Source organism: Oncorhynchus nerka, linkage group LG17 (genome assembly GCF_034236695.1).
Source record: "Oncorhynchus nerka isolate Pitt River linkage group LG17, Oner_Uvic_2.0, whole genome shotgun sequence".
NCBI lineage: Eukaryota > Metazoa > Chordata > Actinopteri > Salmoniformes > Salmonidae > Oncorhynchus > Oncorhynchus nerka.
Genome location: NC_088412.1, coordinates 18,633,193 through 18,659,685, shown reverse-complemented (window position 1 = coordinate 18,659,685; position 26,493 = coordinate 18,633,193). Strand labels below are relative to the sequence as shown.

The window sequence follows — 26,493 nt, the reverse complement described above, 5'->3', positions numbered from 1 at the left end:
AGTAAAGCCACCCCCAAGCCATAAGACTCCTGAAAAGGCAATCAAATGGCTACCTGGACCATTTGCATTGTGTCCCCCCCCAACCCCTCTTTTACGCTCCCACTCTCTGTTTATCATATATGCATAGTCACTAACTATACATACAATGTACATACCTCAACTGGCCCGACCAAACAGTGCTCCCGCACATTGGCTAACCAGGCTATCTGCATTGTGTACCGCCACCCACCCCCTCTTTTACGCTACTGATCCTCTGTTCATCATATATGCATAGTCACTTTAACCATATCTACATGTACATACTACCTCAATCAGCCTGACTAACCGGTGTCTGTATGTAGCCTCGCTACTGTTTTTCACTGTCTTTCTACTATTTCTTTACTTACCTATTGTTCACCTAATACCTATTTTTGCACTATTGGTTAGAGCCTATTGTAAGTAAGCATTTCACTAAGGTCTGCTTCACCTGTTGTATTCCGCGCATGTGACAAATGAACTATGATTTGATAACATTGCTTCTCTAGCGGCAAAGTAAAATAGTGCTTTTTGGACTCAGAGCTTCGAGCTGGGACTGGTTCCTTCGCAGCCATTTTCTGTCCAACCACACGGCCGTTTTGAGAAGCTAACCAACCAGGGCAGTATCGGAGGTTTGTGCCTGGCTCTGGCCAATGATTGCTATCCGATTTCTCGTTACCTCGAATCGAAATCTCCGCGTTTGACTCTTTCTTTGATGGTAGCGTGAGAGGGAATTAGCAGCGGGAAAGTAGAAATTAACACTGCGAGTTGAGGAATTATATCTAGGACTCGCTAGTAAATGGTCTCCCCGTATTGGTACTCCGTCACACAGCAGGCCCTCCACAAAGACTCAAATGCATCTAACAGGCTATGTTTGCCATGGGGTTGCTCAAATCCGACTGTTGAAGTCGACGGGATGTCTTGAATAGTCTGTAAACATGACGAATTTGCGAAATCGTGAGTTTACTCATCGATTGTCTTTTTGCTTTGTATGCGAGTTGGTTAACTAGCTAAGGTTAATAACTAACATTAGGTACCGCACATTGCTATCGCAAACTACAGTAGGTTGTTAGCATAGCTGACGTTAACTAGGTAGCTATTGTAACTAGCTAAAGTTGTGTCCGGGTTTTCGTCTATAACTAGCTACTGTAGCCATGTCTTAGGTAAAAAAATAACTGTTCTCCCCCGCTTATCTGGGTACAACATTAGCCAGTTACGTTAACTAGTAGTACTAACTAGCCAGTTGACTAGCTAACGTTGGCTTTTTTTTGTTTGCCCGCTGGCTAGTTGTCAATCAACGCGGGAACAAAGGGGAACGTTGCAGTTTGCTAGAAAAAGCCAAAGCAGAGCCATGCTGACTCGGTAAAGCCTAACTAGACGCTAACTGGGTAGCAATCGGCTTATCGATTCATGACCATCCACGGCTGAACTAGTAACAATCACTGCGCATATAGTTTTTATGCAACTGGAAGATTTCTAATGACAAAGTACAGTAACGGTTGACTTTACGCCGATTTACATCCTCGGCTGCACAATATAACGAGTCAAAATTCACACAAGGCTGAAAATGGCAGAAGAACGTTGTCTAAACTGAAACACTTAGCGCGAGGCCATAGTAAATGAATGGAATCAGACGATGGCAGAGCCTGTTTTGACTGGAGTGACGCTTAGAATTCAATTTCGCCAAATGGCGCCAAAAAATGTATCCCCTTTTTATTTTACCACTACAATCTGTTCTTGGGACAAAACTGAAAAATAACTCGTGTAGAAATTAAACACCCGCACCTCGATGGTGCCAAGTGTGATTATGTCTGCAAAACAAGGAAGTCGAAGAACAAAATGCAACTTATAACTATTTCACTGGCCAGCCTCACGTAATTAGACAGATGAGATTCTCATGATTCAAAATGGTGTCCGACTTGAATTTTTTTTAAATACACACATTGCGAGATATTTGGCGAAATATACCAGCATGCCTCTCCATAGGAAAACAACGGGGGGAGCTCAGCGTTCCAAGGGCAAAAGGTTTGATGACAACGAAATACACAGTCCAGCACTACATAATTAGTGCTGCTAACCATGTGTATGTGACAAATAAAATGTTATTTGATTTGAATTAGAAAGGGGATTCTCATGATTCAAATGTTATCCAATGAAAAAAATACACATTGCCAGATATTTGGGGAGACAAACATGCCTATATTTCCCTATAGTAAACAATGGAACAACCTCAAGAGTTCCATGAGTCATTTTTTGTTTACATTTTAACTATGGTGGGCAGGTCTCCATAGCAAAGCAGGCAATGGTAAAACAATAAACTGGGAATAGAAGGTCTGAAGACGAGTTGGTGCCATGATGCTCAATAGAACTAATAGGAGCTGGCAGGGTGAAAAATGCCCTAAAATAAGGCCAGTTTTTTTTGTGATTACTTCAAAACTAGGCAGGCAGCTGGAACATATGGTAATATTATGAAACGGCTCCACGGCGGATGCAATGAACTAGTTTTTATCAGAAAAGAGCATTGTTAAAAATGTAAACTGTCCAGCCTACAGTGGTGCACATGGCTAATGTTAGTTAGATACAACCTGTGCGTTCAGTTTTTGATTGACTATTTGGATAGTTCATCCAGGCGGTGTTTAGTTAATGTAGCTAAAACCGAAATAGTTTAGCATAGAGTCAATCCTTCTGTATTTCTTAAATCATGATCTCAAAAGAACAGGGTTATAAATTCTGTCTTTGTCTGTGTTTATAGATGGAGGGAGACGGTTCAACCACAGATGCCTCTCAGTTGGGCATGCCAGGGGAGTACATGGCAGGAAGCCACTACGTCCTTCAGTCACAGGATGGTAAGTGGTGGAACTCCCTTCACAGACCAAGCACCATAATCAATAGTTACCGGAGTTGTAATTCCAGTTCTATGAGTGGAGCGGAGCCCCATAGAGGCGCTCTGCTCCTAGTGGTTTACTCCGCTGCCTAGGCAGTGAATAGCCTGAGAGAAAATTATGCTCACACCTGCAGCCAATAGGAGTACAGCTGTCCCGATATAAGGGGATGCTTCCCCACAATCAGCCTCCAGGAAAAAAATATTCAGCGAGACTGGGGGTCGGCAGGGCCTAAAGTCCTATGGGGCTTCGCTCCACTCATAGAACTGGATTTACAACTCCGGTAACTATCGTTTTGTATCGTGGAGCTCTGCCCTATAGGGGAGCTCTGCTCCTAGTGGTTTAAGGCGGAGCGCAATGCTCCAAAATGTACTCCTTGCCGAGCCTAACACTTAATGAAAAGGTCGGGCCCAGTAGTGGCTGCGACCAAATCCCACAGTACTGTAACACACTGTGAAAACAGACTGTCACAATGTACTGCGTCCTCTGTTCTAATCCGCCCTACTCAGTCGAGAGGCACAGCCAATGACTAGGGGCAAGCAGATAGATGAACTCATAACTCTGTCAATATTAAAATATGGGTCTAATAGTACTGTAACACCAGTTAAGCCAATGATTCGTGGGCAGATAACAACTGAATTTGGGCCAACTATTCTGCCTCAGCAGGTGGATGATACCTCAATATTCTTATCAAATTCATTGACCGGTTTAATAGTGAAGTAATACTAGTTACAGTGCTATTTGCCTCATCACTCCGCCCCAACACAGTGATACACTGTTGGGCAGTCTAGATATTCCCAGCTGTACTGACAGTGTCAGACAAAGGTCATGTCGCACATGTCTTTCTCCTTGACAAAAAGAGTGGACCTAATGGGAACCATGCCCAGTCGTTCTGCATCTTTTCTTAACTCAAGTTCTCCCTTTAGCCACACTGAGTACAGAACAAGCTAGAGAGTTAGAGATGTCATCTAACAGGTAGAATCGGATAAAAGGAGACGGTGACGACCACTGCACAATTATCCTGTACCCAGGTTCCTCTGAAAAGGGCCACTGCCCTGAGGCAGTGGTCGCCCTGCGCCTCATAAGCCGTCTCAATGCTTTTGCGAAGCCAATGTGACAGCCGCTGTTTTGAAAGTGGTGTACTAGCACAGTGACATAAACAGCTGAGGCGATGACCTAATCATTACTGTGTGCTGCACGTGGCACGCCAAGGCCCGTACCGGGCACAGTCAATGAAGCCTCTCCTCTCTGCTCTGCATGGGGAGGGGGGAGAAGGCCGACAGCTCAGCAGTCTGTGACCTTTATGAGCTCTTAATAACCTTCGGCATAAATGCTGGGTTGGGACGTAACACCGCTCTGCTCAAATCGCTATTGATGGCAAGGCAGTCGTGTCTCGTCGAAAGAGCACACAAATCACTGACGCGCTTGGCTGTAGTCAAAGCAAGTGACATCACTGTCTTTAGAGATAACATCTTGAGGGGGATTTGATTCAATAGCTCGAACGGCGTCTCACAGAGTGCCTCAAGTACCAAAGTTAAATCCCACTGGGGCAGCGTGGCTTTAGGTGTTGACCTAAATCGCGGCGTTCCCAATGGAAACCGTTTCACTAGAGGGTGGCTGAAGATAGTGTCTCTGCCAAACCCCTCATGACAAGCTGAAAGCGCTGCCGCAAACACCTTAATGGCAGCGGGTGAGCGCTGCTTGTCAAACATGAACTGTAGGAAAGAGAGCATGCTCTCGACCTGACAGCATACAGGGTCCCCATTCTCTGGCACACCATCTGCTGGCATGCATCCTGGATGTGGAACTGGCACGCGGGCCCTCTTTGGTTCTGATTACTGAATCAGATGACCCACAGCGCTCTAACCTGTCCCTCTCAGGCCAGACCCTCGGTGGTTGGCCGATTAGAGGCAATTTCTCTATCATGCCTCCCACCTGAGACATCGCATCCTCTCGGTGGAATTGGCCATGATGGCGAAATCAACATTTGAGTCATCTCTGCTTACCACGAAGCCCCTGGATGATCAGGGGCTATCAATATGATTGACAGCCCTCCTGTTCTCACACAGGCTAGCAGTGGGAGAATGCAGGACAGTGGTGGAAATGCATACAGGAGAACACCTGGCCACGGTTGGTGCGCAAAGGCGTCTATCTAGTTGCAGTTTGTCCTGGGCTCGTAGGGATAACCATAGGGGACACTGCTGGTTCACACGTGACGCGAACAGATCCACCTCGGCTCTCCCAAACCGTTCCCATATTTGGAGAATAATGTCGGGGTGCAGCTCACTCGTCATCTCTAGGAACCCCTAGAGACATGAGGTCTGCTCCAATGTTCTGATAGCCTGGAATGTGTGCTGCTGTCAACGAGTGAAGGTGCTCGTGAGCCCACAGCCTCAATTCCTCCGTCAGCCAGTGGAGTGCAGGAGACCTCACTCGTCCTTGGCGATTTATGTAGGTTACTGTGGTTCGGTTGTCCGACCAGTCCAACACGTCATGACTCCATAGGGTAGACATAAAGTGGGTCAGAATCAGTAGAACTGTCTCCAACTCCAGGAGGTTGATGTGGTGTCCCGAGGGAGGACACACACCTCTGACCGCCCGAGTTTGACATGTCCCTCCCCATCCAGTCAGACAAGCCTCTGTAAACACTGGAATGTAGGAGGACACTCTGCCCATTGGGGCCACTTGCGTCGGGACACACAGATCTCCAATAGTTCAGGTCCGCTCTGAGCGAGAAGGGAACCACCAACAACTGATGTTGGTGCCTCACTGGGTCCAGTCGTAGTTGGGCAAAACATCGCTGTGTTCTGCGCATGTGCAGAAGTCCCAGCGGAACCACCGTGTGGGCAGACGACATGAGACCTAAGTGTTATGACGGAATGTGCCGTCGCCGTGCGGTTCGGATCAAACCTTTGTATGGCTAGCAATAAGGCAGCCCATCGAAGATCCGAAATTCGAGCCTTCATGGTCAGTGTCTAGCTCAGGTAGACAATCTGATGACTGGGCCCAGGCGCGCTCTTCTCCCAATTCACAGCGAACCCCAGACTTGTGAGATTAATCACTGTCTGTGTCGTGTGCGATCGCCAGCTCTGCTGACGGGGCGAGAACCGGTAGGTCGTCTAGGTAGACTAGTAGCCTTATCCTTGAATGACGCAACTGTTCCAATGCCGCCTCCATGCATTTGGAAAATATGAGAGGTGGCAGGGCGTACCTGAATGGCATCCTCGCATACTCGTACGCCACCCCTTGGAAGGCGAAATGCAGAAACTTCCTGTGACGCGGATGCACCAGCATATGAAAGTATGCTTCCTTTAGGTCTACGCTTAAAAGTCCTTGTTGTGGATACATTCCAGCAGACGTTTTGTCGTAAGCATTCTAAAGGGCCGTTTGGCTACGCTCTCGTTGAGAGTACGTAAATTCAATATTGGCCTCATTCCTCCCGTCTTCTTTGGCACTAGGAAGTAGAGCGACTATAGCCCGCTGTTCCTTTGCTCTTGGGGAACTACTGTGACTGCCTCCTTCGCCAAATGTTCCGTAATGTCTTTCACAAGAGCGACTACTTTCTCTGACGTCTTCATCACGGTCTCCACCACGCCCGTAAATGGGGGTGGAGTTCTGTAGAATTGGATGGCGTAACCCTTCTCCAGCGTCCGGCTTAGCCAGGGGGAGAGGGTGAAGCTTCGCTGCCACTCCCAAGTAATGCTCTAAGAGCGGGAGAGCGCAAAGCTTTGGTACAGACAGTAGGATGGACTACTACTAGGTGGGACAGCCCAAGGTGGGCCCCTCTCGAAAAGGGGAGGAAATATTAGCGCGTTCTGTGAGAAACGGGGGCGCCAACACTTTGGTTATACACGTTATACACCTTGTGGTTCCTGTCCTCCGTGAACGCAGCACGGGTCTGAGCTACACTGAGGCATCTGCCTGAGTTAGTGCGCCGTCCCCCAACCGCGATTGCGTCATCGGCCCAACATGGGGCTGTGTACGCAAGATGTTCCTCAAACCCTTATTCACATTACTCCTGAGAGTGTGTGGTATAGGGTTTCCATGAGGTATAGCATGGCGGCTCATCAAGAGCGTCCGTTTTGCTGCCCTCATGTCATTTCCACTCACAACGTCCTCAGCTACGCACTCATGGTGTGCTGTGCTACACACAGAGTGATGTGAGAGAGAGACGGAACCTGAGCGGTCTCAAGTTTGTTATGGGAAAGAGGTTCTCTTGTGACAAAGTCAGATGGACACTTTCTTTATTAATCATTTCAGCCTTGTCAGTAGGGTGCCTTTTTTCAGAACCTGAGGCTAGCACAGACATGGCGTCCTGCAGAGGGAGATCTACCCTGATAAATGCCCACTGCTGCTTCTTCACTTTTAAAGAAAGGAGGGCACAGCAAGGGCATTCCGGGGAATCTGTGAGGCCGCCCCTAGCGTGCTGTGAACCCAAGCACACAAAACATAAGTTGTGTGGGTCTGTAGCTGCCATAGTGGAGCAGCGACACCGAGCTCTTAAAAGAGCTTTTGGGGGGTGGATAAGGCATGCTCATAAAGGACGACGTCGAGACCAGGATATCGACAGCGGGTTCGTCCTGAGACTTCTCTCTTCTCTTCTAGGCTTCTTCAGTCCAGTCCTGTTGCTGAAGATTATGGGAGGCTGATTGTGGGGAAGCATCCCCTTATATAGGGACACCTGTACTCCTATTGGCTGCAGGTGTGTGCATAATTTTCTCTCAGGCTGTTCGCTGCCTAGGCAGCAGGGTAAACCACTAGGAGCAGAGCTCCCCTTGTTGGGCGGAGCTCCGCGATATAGAACAGAAGCACCCTCTTCTCTAGCTGAGTCTCTCAACTCTACATTAATGGAATTTAGTGGAGACGAGTGTGTGGACTGTATCTCCGACTGCATGGAGTCGCTGTCAGGCTATACTTCTAAAAATTGAAATTCTTAAACCCTTACTGTGTACCACAGGAGGTTGGTGGCACCATAATTGGGGAGGACGGGCTCGTGGTAATGGCTGGAGCGGAATCAAACCTTGGTTTGATGCCATTATGAGCTGTCCTTCCTCAGCAGCCTCCACTGCCGTGTTCCTTTGTTTGTCCACTGTGCCTTTTTTCTGTCCTCTGCATGCCTGTTATTTTTTATTTAACCTTTATTTAACTATGCAAGTCAGTTTTAAGAACAAATTCTTATTTACAATGATGGCCTACACCGTCCAAATCTGGACGACGCTGGGCCAATTGTGCGCCGCCTTATGGGACTCCCAATCACGGCCTGTTTGCTGGAATCCCTTACTTTTGAATACAATGTTAATCAAATACAACCACTGACTGTAGTCGGAGGTACACTCCTCCCACAGTCGTCTCAACCCAACTCCACCGAGATGAGCTACCTATTCTCTGACGTGCACAGTCCCCAACCCCTTTTTCAGAATAACATGGTATCGCAATGATACAGGACACCATCAGAGCACCCCTATATAAAGATACGGACATGGGCACTCCCACCTTTCAAAGACGCTTCACAAATAATCAGGCTTACTTACTGTAGTAATTATAAATGACAATGTTTGACATTGACCAAGTCCCATGTAGACTTGATCTCAATCAGACTAAACCTGCTTGGTGAATAGAGGTAGAGAAGATTTTTATAGGCAGAATATGTAGATGTAACATGCCCCTCTCCCTGACACAGATGACTGTGATGAGAGCCTGCATGACCATGAGGAAGGCAACGGCAGCAAGGAAAACTTCCGCGAGCAGGACATCTACCTCCCCATCGCTAACGTGGCTCGCATCATGAAGAACGCTGTTCCACAGACAGGAAAGGTATGGAGCATGACTTGCTTTGCTTGTTTGTTGCTTTTTATTTATTTATTTAATCTTTTTTTAAACTTTTAACTGGTATTTATTTGGATTCTGTGAGTCCATAAATCTACACAATTCAAGATTGAAACAGCAACAAAGCCAGATACATAGACCACAGACTCATCTAGGGCTGCAGACTGACCCTCATTAAACAGTCAAGTTTTTTTTTTTTTTTTTTTCAAACAGTCAAATGACGTGACCAACAGAGAATACTATTGCAGATCTGTATATAATGACGAGATGCTTATGTTTCCGCCCTAACAATGGGGGGAGTCCCAAGGCAGGAAGGTAGGTGAAGATTAGGCCCAAAATATTCCCATAGAAACGCATTGCTCTTATTTTGGACAGATTTGGGCAAGAGTAAAACCTTTCGCATGGTTTCTTCCTCTCTGATACTGCAAGGACCGGGCATTTTTCATTAAGAGCTTAATGGAAACATCAAAAAACAATAGGATGCCTATTGTCAAAAAATTATATAAAAGGAAGAGGGAGACTTAGATTCCTCAAACAGAAACTAACTTTATTATAAGATTAGCAAAAATGAAGCAATCAACAATCACTCAATAGTGCAGAGTTAAAAGCCCAATGAACAGAGTTTGCTCTCTGCTTTTATAGGAAGTACAACCTATTTGTCTTCGTGGCAGTTTAGCAGATGTGTGGAAACGGGCAGAACATAGTGTGTAAAAAGCGATTGGTTTGTCTGCAGATTAAGATGGCACGAGGGCTCAACTGTAACTGCATTTGCCACAGATCACACTAAAATGTGCTTCTTTCTGCAAGTTTCCCTTACAGCTGACTTCCTGCAGATAGTAAAAACACAGGATCTGCTGCGGGCGATTCCAAACGGATCTTAGCTATACGCCCAGTCTTATGCCTAAGTCACACAGACAAGTTTGTATCAGGTTAGAAAAAAACACTAGCATATAATGAGAATATTCTCTAAGTAATAAAACACGGGATAGCATGACTAATTTTCCGCCACAGACATCCCTGCAATCAGCATGCCAATTGCACGCTCCCTCAACTTGAGACATCTGTGGCATTGTGTTGTGACAGCTGCCCATTTTAGTGTTCTTTTATTATCCCCAGCACAAGGTGCACCTATGTAATGACCATCCTGTTTAATCAGCTTCACTGCTCACTAAAAGGGATGTAAAAAAAAACAAACTGCACAACATTTGAGAAATAAGCTTTTTGTACTCATGGAACCTTTTTGGGATCTTTTATTTCAGCTCATGAAACATGGGACCAACACTTTACATGTTGCATTTATATTTTAGTTCCGTGTAGAAAGAGGGGGAATCTACTAGCAACTGCTATGATGGGTTGCTAATATGTCTAGGATTGTGCCTTTTAGCTTCTGGACAACAAAAGAAAGTCAATAGAACAGGAGATAAATTCTGGTTAATGGCATGAGGAAGTCTTTATAAAATAATTCCCTCTGTTTTCTATGGATGGATTTTTCACAAAGCTACTTTGAAGCAAGGTATGACATGCTTCCTTATTTGAAGTGAAGTAAATTCAGGTTTCAAACAATTATACTGCCTTAAACATCTCCCATTGCGAAGTGGTGGGTGACGCGGTGAAGGTCAACGGTAGGCAGGCTATAGCCTATGCATCCGAATGGAAGGAGCGCTTTAATTACAAGTTGAGATTGAGAAATAAAATAGCTCCTTTTAATCGTGTTTTTAACACCCGATTGCATTTAGAATTGTTATTTGTTGCGCAATGACTGGGATTACAAAAGAAGGTTTCACTCCAGTAGCCTACAGGCTTTTTGAGGAGCTACTCTCACGCTGTCTGACAGGTGGTAGACTATTCTACTCCTCAAACTAGGCTCTGTATGCTGTGTGCGTGTGATAAATGAAATGCATGATGACTAACGAAAATACACGTGCCAATTTAATTCCACAAAATTATGCAAATTAACCTATAGACCGATAAGCATGATTGGTCATGTATTTTGGCGGCTAACATTTAACATGTTTAATTACTATCATAACCAATTTGAGGCTATGTATTTTGAAGTGAGAGGGACTCATCCGACCTATGCAATGGTAGAGGAAACACTTAGACTGAGTACACCGTTGCTGCTTTTTGACTGTTATACCACCTTTATGTTATACTAGTGAAATTGTGTTTCCATAGATAGGGCTGAAAGTGAGGACTTGTGAAGAGTATTGGGAATTTTCTAGTACTTGTGTGCACATTATACATCTTACTTTAAGCAGAATCAATGCAAGCTTAACCATTATATGTGTGTGTGGTTCATTAGGCTATAAGAAACCATTATGTAGTCCAGTGAGATTCATTAGACATGCATTAGGAGCAAAGGTTTGTATCACTTCAGCACCATTAGACATGCACGTTTCTTGGGATTGTGCATGTCTGTTTATTTTTGGACCATTGCTATGGTTACGCCACCAATATAATCTATGCCCTAATGTCTGTGCCAATAAGAAAATGGAAACCAAGCTGAAGTGAGTGCAAGGCAAAAAGATAATGGTGGCTAAATGCCAGAGGGGATGAGTCATTAACATACAGAGGAGTTACTGTGTGTGTGACGTACGGATGAAAACTATAGAAAGTGTGTGCCGAGGCTGGAAAGTTGGTTGATCCATGAACCAGCTCGGCTTGTTACTTTGTAATAAAGTCTATTTGTATTCACAAGTTCCGGTATCTGATAAATTTTATTGAGCAAATATTTCCACGACAGCGGAATCAACAACCTCTGCATAATCAAAACGGTTGCTTTGTGAGAAGGTGTTAGTTCACAGTTAGCCATTGTTATGTAAATGACAGGTGAAAGTACCAGTTAACGCTGGGCGATATGGCCAAAATATTATATCATGGTGTTTAAAAAAAAAAAAAAATTGGACCGTTCGACGTTATTTTGGGATTTTGAATAATAAAAGTTCAAAGTTTGCTTTGAGTAGTGAGTGATCCTAGGGTGGCAAAGCATACATACATTCTAAGTTATTTCTCTGAGTCTGTCTCCATTATGATTGTTTTATACTGTTCAATTCAACTTCAACCAAAACTAATTTTAGCACTTTTATAATTTCTGCATTTCCTGCACTCAATTGCAGTGGTGGAAAAAGTACCCAATTGTCATACTTGAGTAAAAGTAAAGATGCATTAATAGAAAATTACAAAAGTGAAAGTCACCCAGTAAAGTACTACTTGAGTAAAAGTATTTGGTTGAAAAAAATACTTAAGTATCAAAAGTAAATGTAATTGACAAAATGTACTTAAGTATCAACAGTAAAAGTATAAATAATTTCAAATTCCTTATGTTAAGCAAACCAGATGGCACCATTTATTTTTATTTATTTATTTTTTATTTACAGATAGCCAGGGGCACACTCCAACACTTAGACATAATTTGTGCATTTGTGTTTAGTGATCAGAGATCAGAGGCAGTAGATGGCCAGGGATGTTCTCTTGACAAGTGAGTGAATTGGACAATTTTCCTGTTCTGCTAAGCATTCAAATGTACTTTTAGGTGTCAAGGAAAATGTATGGAGTAAAAAGTAGTGTTTTCTTTAGGAATTTAGTGAAGTAAAAGTTGTCCAAAATAAAAATAGTAAAGTACAGATACACCAAAAAACGACTTTTTACTTAAGTACTTTACGCCACTGCTCAATTGAGAATTTCCACACTGCCACGTAGGGCTGCACGATATGGGCAAATAATATTGGACTTATTTTTAACCAAATGTTGCAATTGTGATTTGACTTGCGAATTCGAGCAAAACTGTTGGAATCGTGGAAATAGATGACTGTTATAATTCTATAGTTAGAATATAATAGTGGGTACTTTGAATATTTACATTTACATTTAAGTCATTTAGCAGACGCTCTTATCCAGAGCGACTTACAAATTGGTGCATTCACCTTATGACATCCAGTGGAACAGTAGTGCATCTAAATCTTTTAAGGGGGGTGAGAGGGATTACTTTATCCTATCCTAGGTATTCCTTAAAGAGGTGGGGTTTCAGGTGTCTCCGGAAGGTGGTGATTGACTCCGCTGTCCTGGCGTCGTGAGGGAGTTTGTTCCACCATTGGGGGGCCAGAGCAGCGAACAGTTTTGACTGGGCTGAGCGGGAACTGTACTTCCTCAGTGGTAGGGAGGCGAGCAGGCCAGAGGTGGATGAACGCAGTGCCCTTGTTTGGGTGTAGGGCCTGATCAGAGCCTGGAGGTACTGAGGTGCCGTTCCCCTCACAGCTCCGTAGGCAAGCACCATGGTCTTGTAGCGGATGCGAGCTTCAACTGGAAGCCAGTGGAGAGAGCGGAGGAGCGGGGTGACGTGAGAGAACTTGGGAAGGTTGAACACCAGACGGGCTGCGGCGTTCTGGATGAGTTGTAGGGGTTTAATGGCACAGGCAGGGAGCCCAGCCAACAGCGAGTTGCAGTAATCCAGACGGGAGATGACGAGTGCCTGGATTAGGACCTGCGCCGCTTCCTGTGTGAGGCAGGGTCGTACTCTGCGGATGTTGTAGAGCATGAACCTACAGGAACGGGCCACCGCCTTGATGTTAGTTGAGAACGACAGGGTGTTGTCCAGGATCACGCCAAGGTTCTTAGCGCTCTGGGAGGAGGACACAATGGAGTTGTCAACCGTGATGGCGAGATCATGGAACGGGCAGTCCTTCCCGGGAGGAAGAGCAGCTCCGTCTTGCCGAGGTTCAGCTTGAGGTGGTGATCCGTCATCCACACTGATATGTCTGCCAGACATGCAGAGATGCGATTCGCCACCTGATCATCAGAAGGGGGAAAGGAGAAGATTAATTGTGTGTCGTCTGCATAGCAATGATAGGAGAGACCATGTGAGGTTATGACAGAGCCAAGTGACTTGGTGTATAGCGAGAATAGGAGAGGGCCTAGCACAGAGCCCTGGGGGACACCAGTGGTGAGAGCACGTGGTGTGGAGACGGATTCTCGCCACGCCACCTGGTAGGAGCGACCTGTCAGGTAGGACGCAATCCAAGCGTGGGCCGCGCCGGAGATGCCCAACTCGGAGAGGGTGGAGAGGAGGATCTGATGGTTCACAGTATCGAAGGCAGCCGATAGGTCTAGAAGGATGAGAGCAGAGGAGAGAGAGTTAGCTTTAGCAGTGCGGAGCGCTCCGTGATACAGAGAAGAGCAGTCTCAGTTGAATGACTAGTCTTGAAACCTGACTGATTTGGATCAAGAAGGTCATTCTGAGAGAGATAGCGGGAGAGCTGGCCAAGGACGGCACGTTCAAGAGTTTTGGAGAGAAAAGAAAGAAGGGATACTGGTCTGTAGTTGTTGACATCGGAGGGATCGAGTGTAGGTTTTTTCAGAAGGGGTGCAACTCTCGCTCTCTTGAAGACGGAAGGGACGTAGCCAGCGGTCAGGGATGAGTTGATGAGCGAGGTGAGGTAAGGGAGAAGGTCTCCGGAAATGGTCTGGAGAAGAGAGGAGGGGATAGGGTCAAGCGGGCAGGTTGTTGGGCGGCCGGCCGTCACAAGACGCGAGATTTCATCTGGAGAGAGGGGGAAAAAGAGGTCAGAGCACAGGGTAGGGCAGTGTGAGCAGAACCAGCGGTGTCGTTTGACTTAGCAAACGAGGATCGGATGTCGTCGACCTTCTTTTCAAAATGGTTGAAGTCATCTGCAGAGAGGGAGGAGGGGGAGGAGGATTCAGGAGGGAGGAGAAGGTTGCAAAGAGCTTCCTAGGGTTAGAGGCAGATGCTTGGAATTTAGAGTGGTAGAAAGTGGCTTTAGCAGCAGAGAGAGAAGAGGAAAATGTAGAGAGGAGGGAGTGAAAGGATGTCAGGTCCGCAGGGAGGCGAGTTTTCCTCCATTTCCGCTCGGCTGCCCGGAGCCCTGTTCTGTGAGCTCGCAATGAGTCGTTGAGCCACGGAGCGGGAGGGGAGGACCGAGCCGGCCTGGAGGATAGGGGACATAGAGAGTCAAAGGATGCAGAAAGGGAGGAGAGGAGGGTTGAGGAGGCAGAATCAGGAGATAGGTTGGATAAGGTTTGAGCAGAGGGAAGAGATGATAGGATGGAAGAGGAGAGAGTAGCGGGGGAGAGAGAGCGAAGGTTGGGACGGCGCGATACCATCCGAGTAGGGGCAGTGTGGGAAGTGTTGGATGAGAGCGAGAGGGAGAAGGATACAAGGTAGTGGTCGGAGACTTGGAGGGGAGTTGCAATGAGGTTAGTGGAAGAACAGCATCTAGTAAAGATGAGGTCGAGCGTATTTCCTGCCTTGTGAGTAGGGGGGGAAGGTGAGAGGGTGAGGTCAAAAGAGGAGAGGAGTGGAAAGAAGGAGGCAGAGAGGAATGAGTCAAAGGTAGACGTGGGGAGGTTAAAGTCGCCCAGAACTGTGAGAGGTGAGCCGTCCTCAGGAAAGGAGCTTATCAAGGCATCAAGCTCATTGATGAACTCTCCGAGGGAACCTGGAGGGCGATAAATGATAAGGATGTTAAGCTTGAAAGGGCTGGTAACTGTGACAGCATGGAATTCAAAGGAGGCGATAGACAGATGGGTAAGGGGAGAAAGAGAGAATGACCACTTGGGAGAGATGAGGATCCCGGTGCCACCACCCCGCTGACCAGAAGCTCTCGGGGTGTGCGAGAACACGTGGGCAGACGAAGAGAGAGCAGTAGGAGTAGCAGTGTTGTCTGATCCATGTTTCCAAACAGTGCCAAGAAGTCGAGGGACTGGAGGGAGGCATAGGCTGAGATGAACTCTGCCTTGTTGGCCGCAGATCGGCAGTTCCAGAGGCTACCGGAGACCTGGAACTCCGCGTGGGTCGTGCGCGCTGGGACCACCAGATTAGGGTGGCCGCGGCCACGCGGTGTGGAGCGTTTGTATGGTCTGTGCAGAGAGGAGAGAACAGGGATAGACAGACACATAGTTGACAGGCTACAGAAGAGGCTACGCTAATGCAAAGGAGATTGGAATGACAAGTGGACTACACGTCTCGAGTGTTCAGAAAGTTAAGCTTACGTAGCAAGAATCTTATTGACTAAAATGATTAAAATGATACAGTACTGCTGAAGTAGGCTAGCTGGCAGAGGCTGCGTTGTTGACTATGTAGGCTAGCTGGCAGTGTCTGCGTTGTTGACACTACACTAATCAAGTCGTTCCGTTGAGTGTAATGGTTTCTACTGTGCTGCTATTCGGGCTAGCTGGCTAGCTAGCAGTGTTGATTTACGTTACGTTGCGTTAAAAGAACGACAATAGCTGGCTAGCTAACCTAGGAAATCGCTCAAGACTACACAATTATCTTTGATACAAAGACGGCTATGTAGCTAGCTATGTAGCTAGCTACGATCAAACAAATCAAGCCGTTGTACTGTAATGAAATGAAAAATGTGATACTACCTGTGGAGCGAAGCGAAATGCGACCGGATTGTTGAGTGCGGAAGTTCTGTTACGTTAAGGACGACGAATAGCTGGCTAGCTAACCTCGGTAAATTAAGATAATCACTCTAAAACTACACACTCTAAACTACACAATTATCTTGGATACGAAGACAGCAAAGACAACTATGTAGCTAGCTAACACTACACTAATCAAGTCGTTCAGTTGAGTGTAAGTTGTGCTGCTAATCGGTAGACGGTGGACTAGCTAACGGTAGACGTTAGCTAGCTAGCGATAATTACGCAATTATCTATGATAGCTATGTAGCTAAGAAGAATTTGCAGGGCGGTGTAGACTGCGTTATTTGTTTTCTCTTGGACTTCATTTAGCTAACATTTTCTTGCTTTGCAAATTTACGATAATTACGCAATTATCTATGATACAAAGACGGCTATGTAGCTAGCTAAGAAGAATTTGTTAACACAAATTAAAATGCCAGGGAGAGTTATTGTGATAAGTGTTTCCTAGGGGAGTGGCGAGGAGAGAGGTGACTCAAGTAGCGAAGTAAACTATAAAAATGGACATTACACATGGCGAATCACATTTAACAAACCAAACATTTAAATTCCGGTATAGAAGGTAAAGTAAAAACTCAAACCAGTCCCTGCATCAATACCGGTATATCATAAAATACAGTATACCACCCAGCCCTAGTACCAGTGGCCTGCCTTTAGAGCCAAGTGAAAGCAGGTCAGCCGGAGCCATGGCTCAGTGAGACACGGGAGCCGGCCCGCGTAGATGGAAACGGAAAAGTCTGAGCCTTTTGGGTAAAACACTGGGGTAAATCCTGTATGGAAATGCTCCATTTGATAAGCACAGAAGCGCCTTTCAGGTCACCAAGGACGCACTGCATTTGTATCATCTTTCAAGGCTGAATATTTGCCAGTGTGGATGTATTTCTCCTCTGCCTTAGCCCAAACACAAAGGGTTTATTGCTGTGTCCATTTCTTGGCCATCAACCAGTCACACTGATAATACTCACCCTTCCAGTTACTGTGGATTCTACTTCATACAGTAGGCTACATGTCCTTGAAACTCTTGGTACTCCCTAGTTACAGGTGGTAAACATCTCAAAGGTTTGCTGCCAACTTTAGTTCAGCTTCAATGCCTGATAAATTGCACAGGACGGGTTGACCGGGCCATCTGTTTTTTTTACCAAATCCATCAACAGACACAGATACAGAAACCCCAACACAAAACACTGCAAGTTCTTTTTAAAGACGCTTGCTTGTTGTTTATATAAAATGTTTTGTCATTTTAAACGGGTATTTTTTTAAATAAGTATTTTTGTAAATTATTGTAAAGCCTAATATTGATTTATATGTGAACACTGAGTTAGATTTCCCAAGACACACTTTCCGGAGATTCTCCAATGACCATGCTTTTTAATTCAGGACTGGGCCTAATCTGTGTCCAGGAAACCGGCCCTGAATGTAGTATCCACATCAACCTTTGGCTGCATGTTGACCTAAATCCCCCTTCCCCCATTAATCCTGTCCAGATAGCGAAAGATGCCAAGGAATGTGTTCAGGAGTGTGTGAGCGAGTTCATCAGCTTCATCACGTCGGAGGCCAGTGAGCGCTGTCACCAAGAGAAAAGGAAGACCATCAACGGAGAGGACATCCTGTTTGCCATGTCCACCCTGGGCTTCGACATGTACGTGGAGCCACTCAAACTCTACCTACAGAAGTTCCGAGAGGTGAGAGGAAGTGGTAGTGCGCCAAGTGCAATAGCTTATGCCATGCTCTCCAGACTGGTGTGTATGAGTTCTTATGCTATGCACTATGCTTGGGCCTTGGCTCAAACACAAAGGTCTTGTTATCGCTGTGTCTTTTCTAGGTGGAAATACAGCTCAATTCATAACCCTAACAAGTTCTCAATGTGTCTCTCTCTCTCTCTGTAGGCGATGAAAGGGGAGAAGGGAATCGGCGGCATATCTGTAACAGAGGGACTTGGAGAAGAACTCACAGACGACAGCTTTGGTAAATGGGCTCTCAATCCCAATAGAATTCATTAACATTTGCTGTTATCCCCCAACACTGTTAAAAGCTCTAGGATTAGGCCTAGATGAGAGGTGCTGAATGCATACATGTACTCTTTTGTTATTCATGTTACATGATCATCAGCTAGTTTATGGTCTAGTTGCCATGATGGCCTTATTTACTGCAGTTCTCCACCCCTGGGCCCCAGGCAATTTCTTACCCTGAGGATTGTTAAGTTTTCAACAAACAGTAAAAACTCATGGACGAATAAAAAAAGCTCAAACCAAGTTTATACAACCATTGGGTCATACTGCTGCAAAGACAACATACAAGTCACACAAACACATCTTTATACCTTCCGACTAGGCGGAAGGACCTTGCATGTCTAAGAGAACATGTCCTTCTTTGGTGTTAGTTAGAACCACAGTAGGTTCCTCTTACTGGTGTTATGGCCCTGCCTAACTCTAGGACCCTCGGGGAAGTGAGTATGTATGTGTGCGATAGGACTGTAATCAGATGTTCTTCGATGTGGGCCCCTTTCCAGCAGTATCTTCTCTCTTCATCTGTTGACCTTCAATCGAGTTGAGTTCCTCATCCCTGGTCCCTAGAACCCATAGTCCTGGTTCCGCAGCAACTGGCCTGCCTAATCAAGAACTGAAACTAGACTGTTGCACTTTGCCTCCCTCAGGGACATTCATATTCAACAATAATACAGTGCATTTGAAAAGTATTCAGACCCCTTCCCCTTTTCCACATTTTATTACTTTTGTTGGATTCTAGCTTGAAATATTTGCTATATATGGAGGAAATTAATTACATACTGTGCTGTTTAATTAGACATACTATGCTGTTTTTTACTTAAAGAATTATCCATTGTTATATGCTAGTATTTTTTACTGATACAAACTTGTCTTGTGTGACTGTCATAAGCACCCAAGAAATTCCAACAAGTGCCAGGACCGTCTCCTAAAGTTGATTCATCTGCGGGAACGGGGCACCACCAGTACAGAGCTTGCTCGGGAATGGCAGCAGGCAGGTGTGAGTGCATCTGCGCTCACAGTGAGGCAAAGACTTTTGGAGGATGGCCTGGTGTCTAGAAGGGCAGCAAAGAAGCTGCTTCTCTCCAGAAAAAACATCAGGGACAGACTGATATTCTGCAAAGGGTACAGGGATTGGACTGCTGAGGACTGGTAATTTTCTCTGAATCCCCTTTCCGATTGTTTGGGGCATCCGGTAAAAAGCTTATCCGGAGAAGAAAAGCATCCTGAGACCATTCATGTGTGGGGTTGCTTCTCAGCCAAGAGAGTGGGCTCACTCACAATTTTGCCTAAGAACACAGCCATCAATAAAGAATGGTACCAACACATCCTCCGAGAGCAACTTCTCCCAACCATCCAGGACCAGTTTGGTGACGAACATTGCCTTTTCCAGCATGATGGAGCATCTTGCAATAAGGCAAAAGTGATAACTAAGTGGCTCGGGGAACAAAACATTGATATTTTAGGTCCATAGCCAGGAAACTCCCCAGACCTTAATCCCATTGAGAACTTGTGGTCAATCCTCAAGAGGCAGTTGGACAACCAAAAAACCCACACATTCTGACAAACTCCAAGCATTGATTATGCAAGAATGGGCTGCCATCAATGTGGCCCAGAAGTTGATTGACAGCATGCCAGGGCAGATTGCAGAGGTCTTGAAAAAGAAGGGTCAACAATGCAAATATTGACTCTTTGCATCAACTTCATGTAATTGTCAATAAAAGTCTTTGACACTTATGAAATGCCTGTAATTATACTTCAGTATTCCATAGTAAAATCTGACAAAAATATCTAAAGACACTGAAGCAGCAAACTTTTTTATTTTATTTTTTATATATACCCCTTTTTCTCCCCAATTTCGTGGTAAAGCTTCACGGACGATGAAATCTCGCGTCTTGTGACGGCCGGCCGCCCAACAACCTGCCCGCTTGACCCTATTCCCTCCTCTCTTCTCCAGACCATTTCCGGAGACTTTCTCCCTTACCTCACCTCGCTCATCAACTCATCCCTGACCGCTGGCTACGTCCCTTCTGTCTTCAAGAGAGCGAGAGTTGCACCCCTTCTGAAAAAACCTACACTCGATCCCTCCGATGTCAACAACTACAGACCAGTATCCCTTCTTTCTTTTCTCTCCAAAACTCTTGAACGTGCCGTCCTTGGCCAGCTCTCCCGCTATCTCTCTCAGAATGACCTTCTTGATCCAAATCAGTCAGGTTTCAAGACTAGTCATTCAACTGAGACTGCTCTTCTCTGTATCACGGAGGCCCTCCGCACTGCTAAAGCTAACTCTCTCTCCTCTGCTCTCATCCTTCTAGACCTATCGGCTGCCTTCGATACTGTGAACCATCAGATCCTCCTCTCCACCGTCTCCGAGTTGGGCATCTCCGGCGCGGCCCACGCTTGGATTGCGTCCTACCTGACAGGTCGCTCCTACCAGGTGGCGTGGCGAGAATCTGTCTCCTCACCACGCGCTCTCACCACTGGCGTCCCCAGGGCTCTGTTCTAGGCCCTCTCCTATTCTCGCTATACACCAAGTCACTTGGCTCTGTCATAACCTCACATGGTCTCTCCTATCATTGCTATGCAGACGACACACAATTAATCTTCTCCTTTCCCCCTTCTGATGACCAGGTGGCGAATCGCATCTCTGCATGTCTGGCAGACATATCAGTGTGGATGACGGATCACCACCTCAAGCTGAACCTCGGCAAGACGGAGCTGCTCTTCCTCCCGGGAAGGACTGCCCGTTCCATGATCTCGCCATCACGGTTGACAACTCCATTGTGTCCTCCTCCCAGAGCGCTAAGAACCTTGGCGTGATCCTGGACAACACCCTGTCGTTCTCAACTAACATCAAGGCGGTGGCCCGTTCTTGTAGGTTCATGCTCTACAACATCCGCAGAGTACGACCCTGCCTCACACAGGAAGCGGCGCAGGTCCTAATCCAGGCACTTGTCATCTCCCGTCTGGATTACTGCAACTCGCTGTTGGCTGGGCTCCCTGCCTGTGCCATTAAACCCCTACAACTCATCCAGAACGCCGCAGCCCGTCTGGTGTTCAACCTTCCCAAGTTCTCTCACGTCACCCCCGCTCCTCCGCTCTCTCCACTGGCTTCCAGTTGAAGCTCGCATCCGCTACAAGACCATGGTGCTTGCCTACGGAGCTGTGAGGGGAACGGCACCTCAGTACCTCCAGGCTCTGATCAGGCCCTACACCCAAACAAGGGCACTGCGTTCATCCACCTCTGGCCTGCTCGCCTCCCTACCACTGAGGAAGTACAGTTCCCGCGCAGCCCAGTCAAAACTGTTCGCTGCTCTGGCCCCCCAATGGTGGAACAAACTCCCTCACGACGCCAGGACAGCGGAGTCAATCACCACCTTCCGGAGACACCTGAAACCCCACCTCTTTCAGGAATACCTAGGATAGGATAAAGTAATCCTTCTCACCCCCCCCCTTAAAAGATTTAGATGCACTATTGTAAAGTGGCTGTTCCACTGGATGTCTTAAGGTGAACGCACCAATTTGTAAGTCGCTCTGGATAAGAGCGTCTGCTAAATGACTTAAATGTAAATGTAAATGACTTAAATGTGGTACTTTTGGCCACGACTGTAGACTAGAAGGACAACCATCTCTGCAGCACTCCACCAATCAGGCTTTTTTGGTAGAGTGGCCAGACGGAAGCCACTCCTCAGTAAAAGGCACTTGACTGAGGAGTTTGCCAAAAGGCACTTAAAGGACTTTTCAGACCAGAGAAGTGTTGTTGAACGGAGCCAAGTACAGAGATCCTTGATGAAAACCTGCTCCAGAGCTCTCATTACATCAAACTGGAGCAACTGTTCACCTTCCAACAGGACAACAAGCACACAGCCAAGACAACACAGGAGTGGCTTTGGGACAGCGATGCTCCCCATCCAACCTGACAGAGCTTGAGAGGATCTGCAGAGAAGAATGGGAGAAACTCCACAAATACAGGTGTGCCAAGCTTGTATTGTCAGACCCAAGAAGACTCAAGGCTGTAATCGCTGCCAAAGGTGCTTCAACAAAGTACTGAGTAAAGGGGTCTAAATACTTATGTAAATGTGATATTTCTATCCATATTATTTAATAATTTTTTTTATTTGGAAAGCCTGTTCTAAAAGCCTGTTTTTGCTTTGTCATTATGTGTAGATTAAGGACATAAAAAAAAAAGTTTGTAACGTAACAAATGAGGAAAAAGTCGAGGGGTCTGAATACTTCCTGACTACTGTGTATTTGAACTGAATATGAACTTTCTGCACTTTCCTTTTTCTCACTCAGTAACTTTCCACACACCAAGTTCCTCTTCACCCTTCCTTGACAGTACCAGTAAAAAATGTTTGGATACACCTACTCATTCAAGATTTTTTCTTTATTTTTACTTCTATATTGTAAAATAATAGTAAAGACATCAAAACTATGAAATAACACATGTGGAATCATGTAGTAACCAAAAAGTGTTAAATAAATCAAAATATATTTTTTACATTCTTCAGAGTAGCCACCCTTTGACTTGATGACAGTCTTGAAGGAGTTCACACGTGCTAAACACTTGTTGGCTTGTTTTCCTTTACTCTGTGTTCCAACTCATCCCAAACCATCTCAATTGGGTTTAGGTTGGGTGATTGTGGAGGCCAGGTCATCTGATGCAGCACTCCATCACTCTCCTCAAAAAGCCTGTACACAGCCTGGTGGTGTTGGGTCACTGTCCTGTTGAAATCGAATGATAATCCCACAAAGCGCAAACCAGATGGGATGGCGTTTCGCTGCAGAATGCTGTGATAGCCTTGCTGGATAAGTGTGCCTTGAATTCTAAATAAATCACTGACACCAGCAAAGCACCATCACACTTCCTCCTGTGTGGGAACCACACATGCATAGATCTACTCTGCTTCTCACAAAGACACATTGATTGGAACCAAAAATCTAAATTTGGACTCATCAAACCAAAGGACAGATATCCACCGGTCTAATGTCCATTGCTTGTGTTTCTTGGCCCAAGCAAGTCTCTTCTTATTATTGGTGTCCTTTAATAGTAGTTTCTTTGCAGCAATTCGACCATGAAGGCCTGATTCACGCAGTCTCCTCTGAACAGTTGATGTTGAGATGTATCTGTTACTTGAACTCTGTGAAGCATCTATTTGGGCTGCAATCTGAGGCTGGTAACTCTAATGAACGTGTCCTCTGCAGCAGAGGTAACTCAGGGTCTTCCTTTCCTGTGGCAGTCCTCATGTGAGCCAGTTTCATCATAGCACTTACTGATTCTTGAGATTTTCCAGATTGACTGACCTTCATGAGTTATTGTAAAGGACTGTCGTTTCTCTTTGCTTATTTGAGCTGTTCTTGCCATAATATGGATGTGGTCTTTTACCAAATAGGGCTATCTTACGTATACAACCCCTACCATGTCACAACACAACGGATTGGCTCAAACGCATTAAGAAGGAAAGAAATTCCACAAATTAACTTTTAACAAGGCACCCCTGTTAATTGGAATGCATTCCAGGTGACTACCTCATGAAGCTGGTTGAATGGCAAGAGTCTGCGAAGCTGTCAAGGCAAAGGGTGGCTACTTTGAAGAATCTCAAATATAAAATACGTTTTGATTTAACATATTTTTGGTTACTACATGATTGAATGTGTGTTATTTCATAGTTTTGATGTCTTCACTATTCTACAATGTAGAAAATAGTAAAAATAAAGAAAAACCCTTGAATGAGTAGGTGTCAACTTTTGATTGGTACTGTATGTTTCTTATACATGTAAAGCACTGCATAAATTCTGATATGATAACATGAATAAGTATATTTCAACAGTACACTCCTGTTAGATTCTAGCTTGAAATATACTTATTCATGTTATCATATCAGAATTTATGCAGTACTTTACACTGTTTAAAATGTATTTGATTAATGTCTAACAGTGGGTAACAGTGATTGACAGAACGTTACTTCATGGAATTGGTAACTGCATAATCTGAAGTATATAAATCTGTTTCCTTTTGCAGCGAACCAGTTGCCTGCTGGAATAATAACTGCTGATGGACAACAACAGAATGTCATGGTTTACACCACCTCGTACCAACAGGTAAGCGTGCTCCTGAGTCTACTCTCCACGCTTCATGTACTCATTAAGACCAAACATGTGAGAGTGATGAGTTGCACCATCAGGCGGGCGCTGGTTGCAGTGGCACAGGCGTCCCGTCCCGCACCTCTCTGGGGACACAACCATGTGCACAGGGGCCATCTGACTCACCACCACAAGTACACACAACTGTGCACCCCGGGACTTGTTAAACCATGATTAATCAATAAATTGTATCATAAATGTCTAAACATGGCTTGCAGCTGACAATAAAGAAGTGAGAAACAAAGATCTCTACATGTTAGTTCTGCTCTCTCTCTCTGGGCGGCAGGTAGCCTAGCGGTTAAGAGCGTTGGGCCAGTAACCGAAAGGTTGAAACCCTGAGCCGGAAAGGCAGTTAACCCCCAACAATAACTGCACCGATGACGTTGATGTTAAGGCAACCCCCCTGACCTCTGATTCAGAGGGGTTGGGTTAAATGCAGAATAAACATTTTGGTTGAAAGCATTCGGCTGTGCAAATGACTAGGAATCCTCCTTTCCCTCTTCCAGATTCCCGGAGTGCAGCAGATCCAGTTCTCTTGAGTTAGGTTCCGGAATTCCCCGTTTGCAATCGGGAACACGTTTGAAATGGGGAAGAGATTACAGCATTACTGTACACTCAGGTCAAAAGATAGTGGTGGAAAGAGAGGGGAGTGTATGCAGAATTTGCATAGGTGGGTTTAAATCAGAATCAGTTTTATGTTCTGGTCACGATAAAGAACTGAATAGGAGACAAGTTATTTGGCTTTTTTTGTTAATTGAATATTTTCAGAGTCACTTTATTCGGATAGTCTGTATTGTCCATCTGCATATGCTCTACAGCAGGGAAGGCATTTGAAATTATTTCAGTTTTCGAATAATATCTGGATAGTCTAAATAAATGTGCTTAAAGAAAAATATATTTTAAAACTACAATGGAGACTTACTCGTGCGACTCGAGAGCCTGTTGGGGCGGCAGGGGCTGGTGTGTGTTTGTGCCAGTCTGTGTGGCACGGCGGGAGAGCGAGAGTAGCCAAACAGACTGACGCAGGTTAGATAACCTATGGCAGCAACATGCTTGTCTATCATACCATCTGGTAGTGCCTGTCTTGAATCCATAAAATCTATGTAAAAAAGCTAGCTAAAGTAGCAAAGCTAATTCTCGACAACTCCTTTCAGATTCCACAGCCTACCTGATGGTTGCTCGTTGTAGCGGACTCTTCATTTAGTCAACTTAATTCCGTGATGTTAATTCCATTTTGCATTGATTATAAATCTCCCACTTCTCTTGCTACATAGAGCCTCTGACTGTAGCGCCGCTTTGATTGACCAACAACGATAACAACAAGCTTCACGTTGGCTACCAGTGTGTCTTTTTTATGGGGCGCACTATTAACTGTCATAAAACTTGTTTATTAAAATCCTTGTAGGCTATGTAACAATGTTCATTTTAGACCAAACCTTTAAAAACTTTTGTCGTGCCTATTTTCTTTATCAAAAATTAATACTCTCAAAGTAATCCAATTCTAACGTCCGTTCAGTTATTGGAATAACCGTGCCCATCACTACACTACAAGAGGGAAACAACACACATGGTTGATAAGTAACCGCTTGCAAAGGTAAGGGTTAAGATTATGGTTAGTAGATGTTTGAAATGTTACTGATAGTCCATCTGTAGATGCTCTAGAGACTATCCAAATAAAGTGTTACCCTTTTCCCCCCTCCATGTTGTCTATCACTACAATCTTTGTTTTATGGGGGGGAAGGAATGGGGGGATGAACATAAGCTGAAATGTCTGTCTCGGGAATTGGTGACCTCTTTGACGACCTTGTAAAGCAATAAAAACAAAAGTAGTTGAATGTTGACATCTGTACTCTAAACTCTGTTGTAAACAATTGTAAGTGGCATGCAATTATTTAACTATTTTATAATTTCTGTAAAGTTATTCTGTTGGTCCTTTTAATAAAAATGTAAGCGTGATGCCAGTCTCCATTTAGTTTTTTCTAAAGTTTTTACCCTAATCTCTCCACCCTTGTAATAATACAGCACCACTTAAGACACTGCCCTAGTGTCATGACTTGTGTTTAGAGTTTCGTCAATTCGAATCTGGTATCAGGATAAATATGACAATGATTCACCGATTGTATATTATGTATTTTTTATTAGCTAAGCAATAAGTGGTAAATGCAATTTTCGTATATATGGGC

At 45.1% G+C, this 26,493-nt stretch overlaps 1 protein-coding gene and 1 non-coding gene across 5 annotated transcripts; both read left to right on the top strand.

Annotated features, from left to right (window-relative positions):
- The first annotated feature begins 532 nt into the window (after positions 1–532).
- Positions 533–26,266, top strand: nfybb (nuclear transcription factor Y, beta b). Of its 4 annotated transcripts, none has more exons than XM_029685912.2 (7): positions 533–647; positions 2,768–2,861; positions 8,578–8,711; positions 17,648–17,845; positions 18,050–18,128; positions 24,189–24,268; positions 24,817–26,266. In XM_029685912.2, the coding sequence occupies exons 2-7, from the start codon at positions 2,768–2,770 to the stop codon at positions 24,847–24,849; spliced, it is 618 nt and encodes a 205-aa protein (XP_029541772.1). In that variant the 5' UTR covers positions 533–647; the 3' UTR covers positions 24,850–26,266. The 4 variants fall into 4 exon arrangements, with proteins under 4 accessions (XP_029541772.1, XP_029541776.1, XP_029541774.1 ...); XM_029685916.2 differs by having other exon boundaries at positions 24,597–26,266; XM_029685914.2 differs by lacking the exon at positions 533–647 and adding an exon at positions 679–972.
- On the top strand, positions 24,325–24,437 carry LOC115145554 (small nucleolar RNA SNORD67). Its single transcript, XR_003866001.1, has one exon. It is a non-coding gene; the product is annotated as a small nucleolar RNA SNORD67 (small nucleolar RNA).
- Positions 26,267–26,493: the final 227 nt, after the last annotated feature.

Excerpts from the sequence above, each read along its gene's own strand:
- nfybb (XM_029685912.2), top strand. The coding sequence starts at position 2,768 with ATGGAGGGAGACGGTTCAACCACAGATGCCTCTCAGTTGGGCATGCCA. Across the intron at positions 17,846-18,049 it reads ACCTACAGAAGTTCCGAGAG|GCGATGAAAGGGGAGAAGGG; the intron begins GTGAGAGGAAGT and ends CTCTCTCTGTAG. Across the intron at positions 24,269-24,816 it reads ACACCACCTCGTACCAACAG|ATTCCCGGAGTGCAGCAGAT; the intron begins GTAAGCGTGCTC and ends TCCCTCTTCCAG.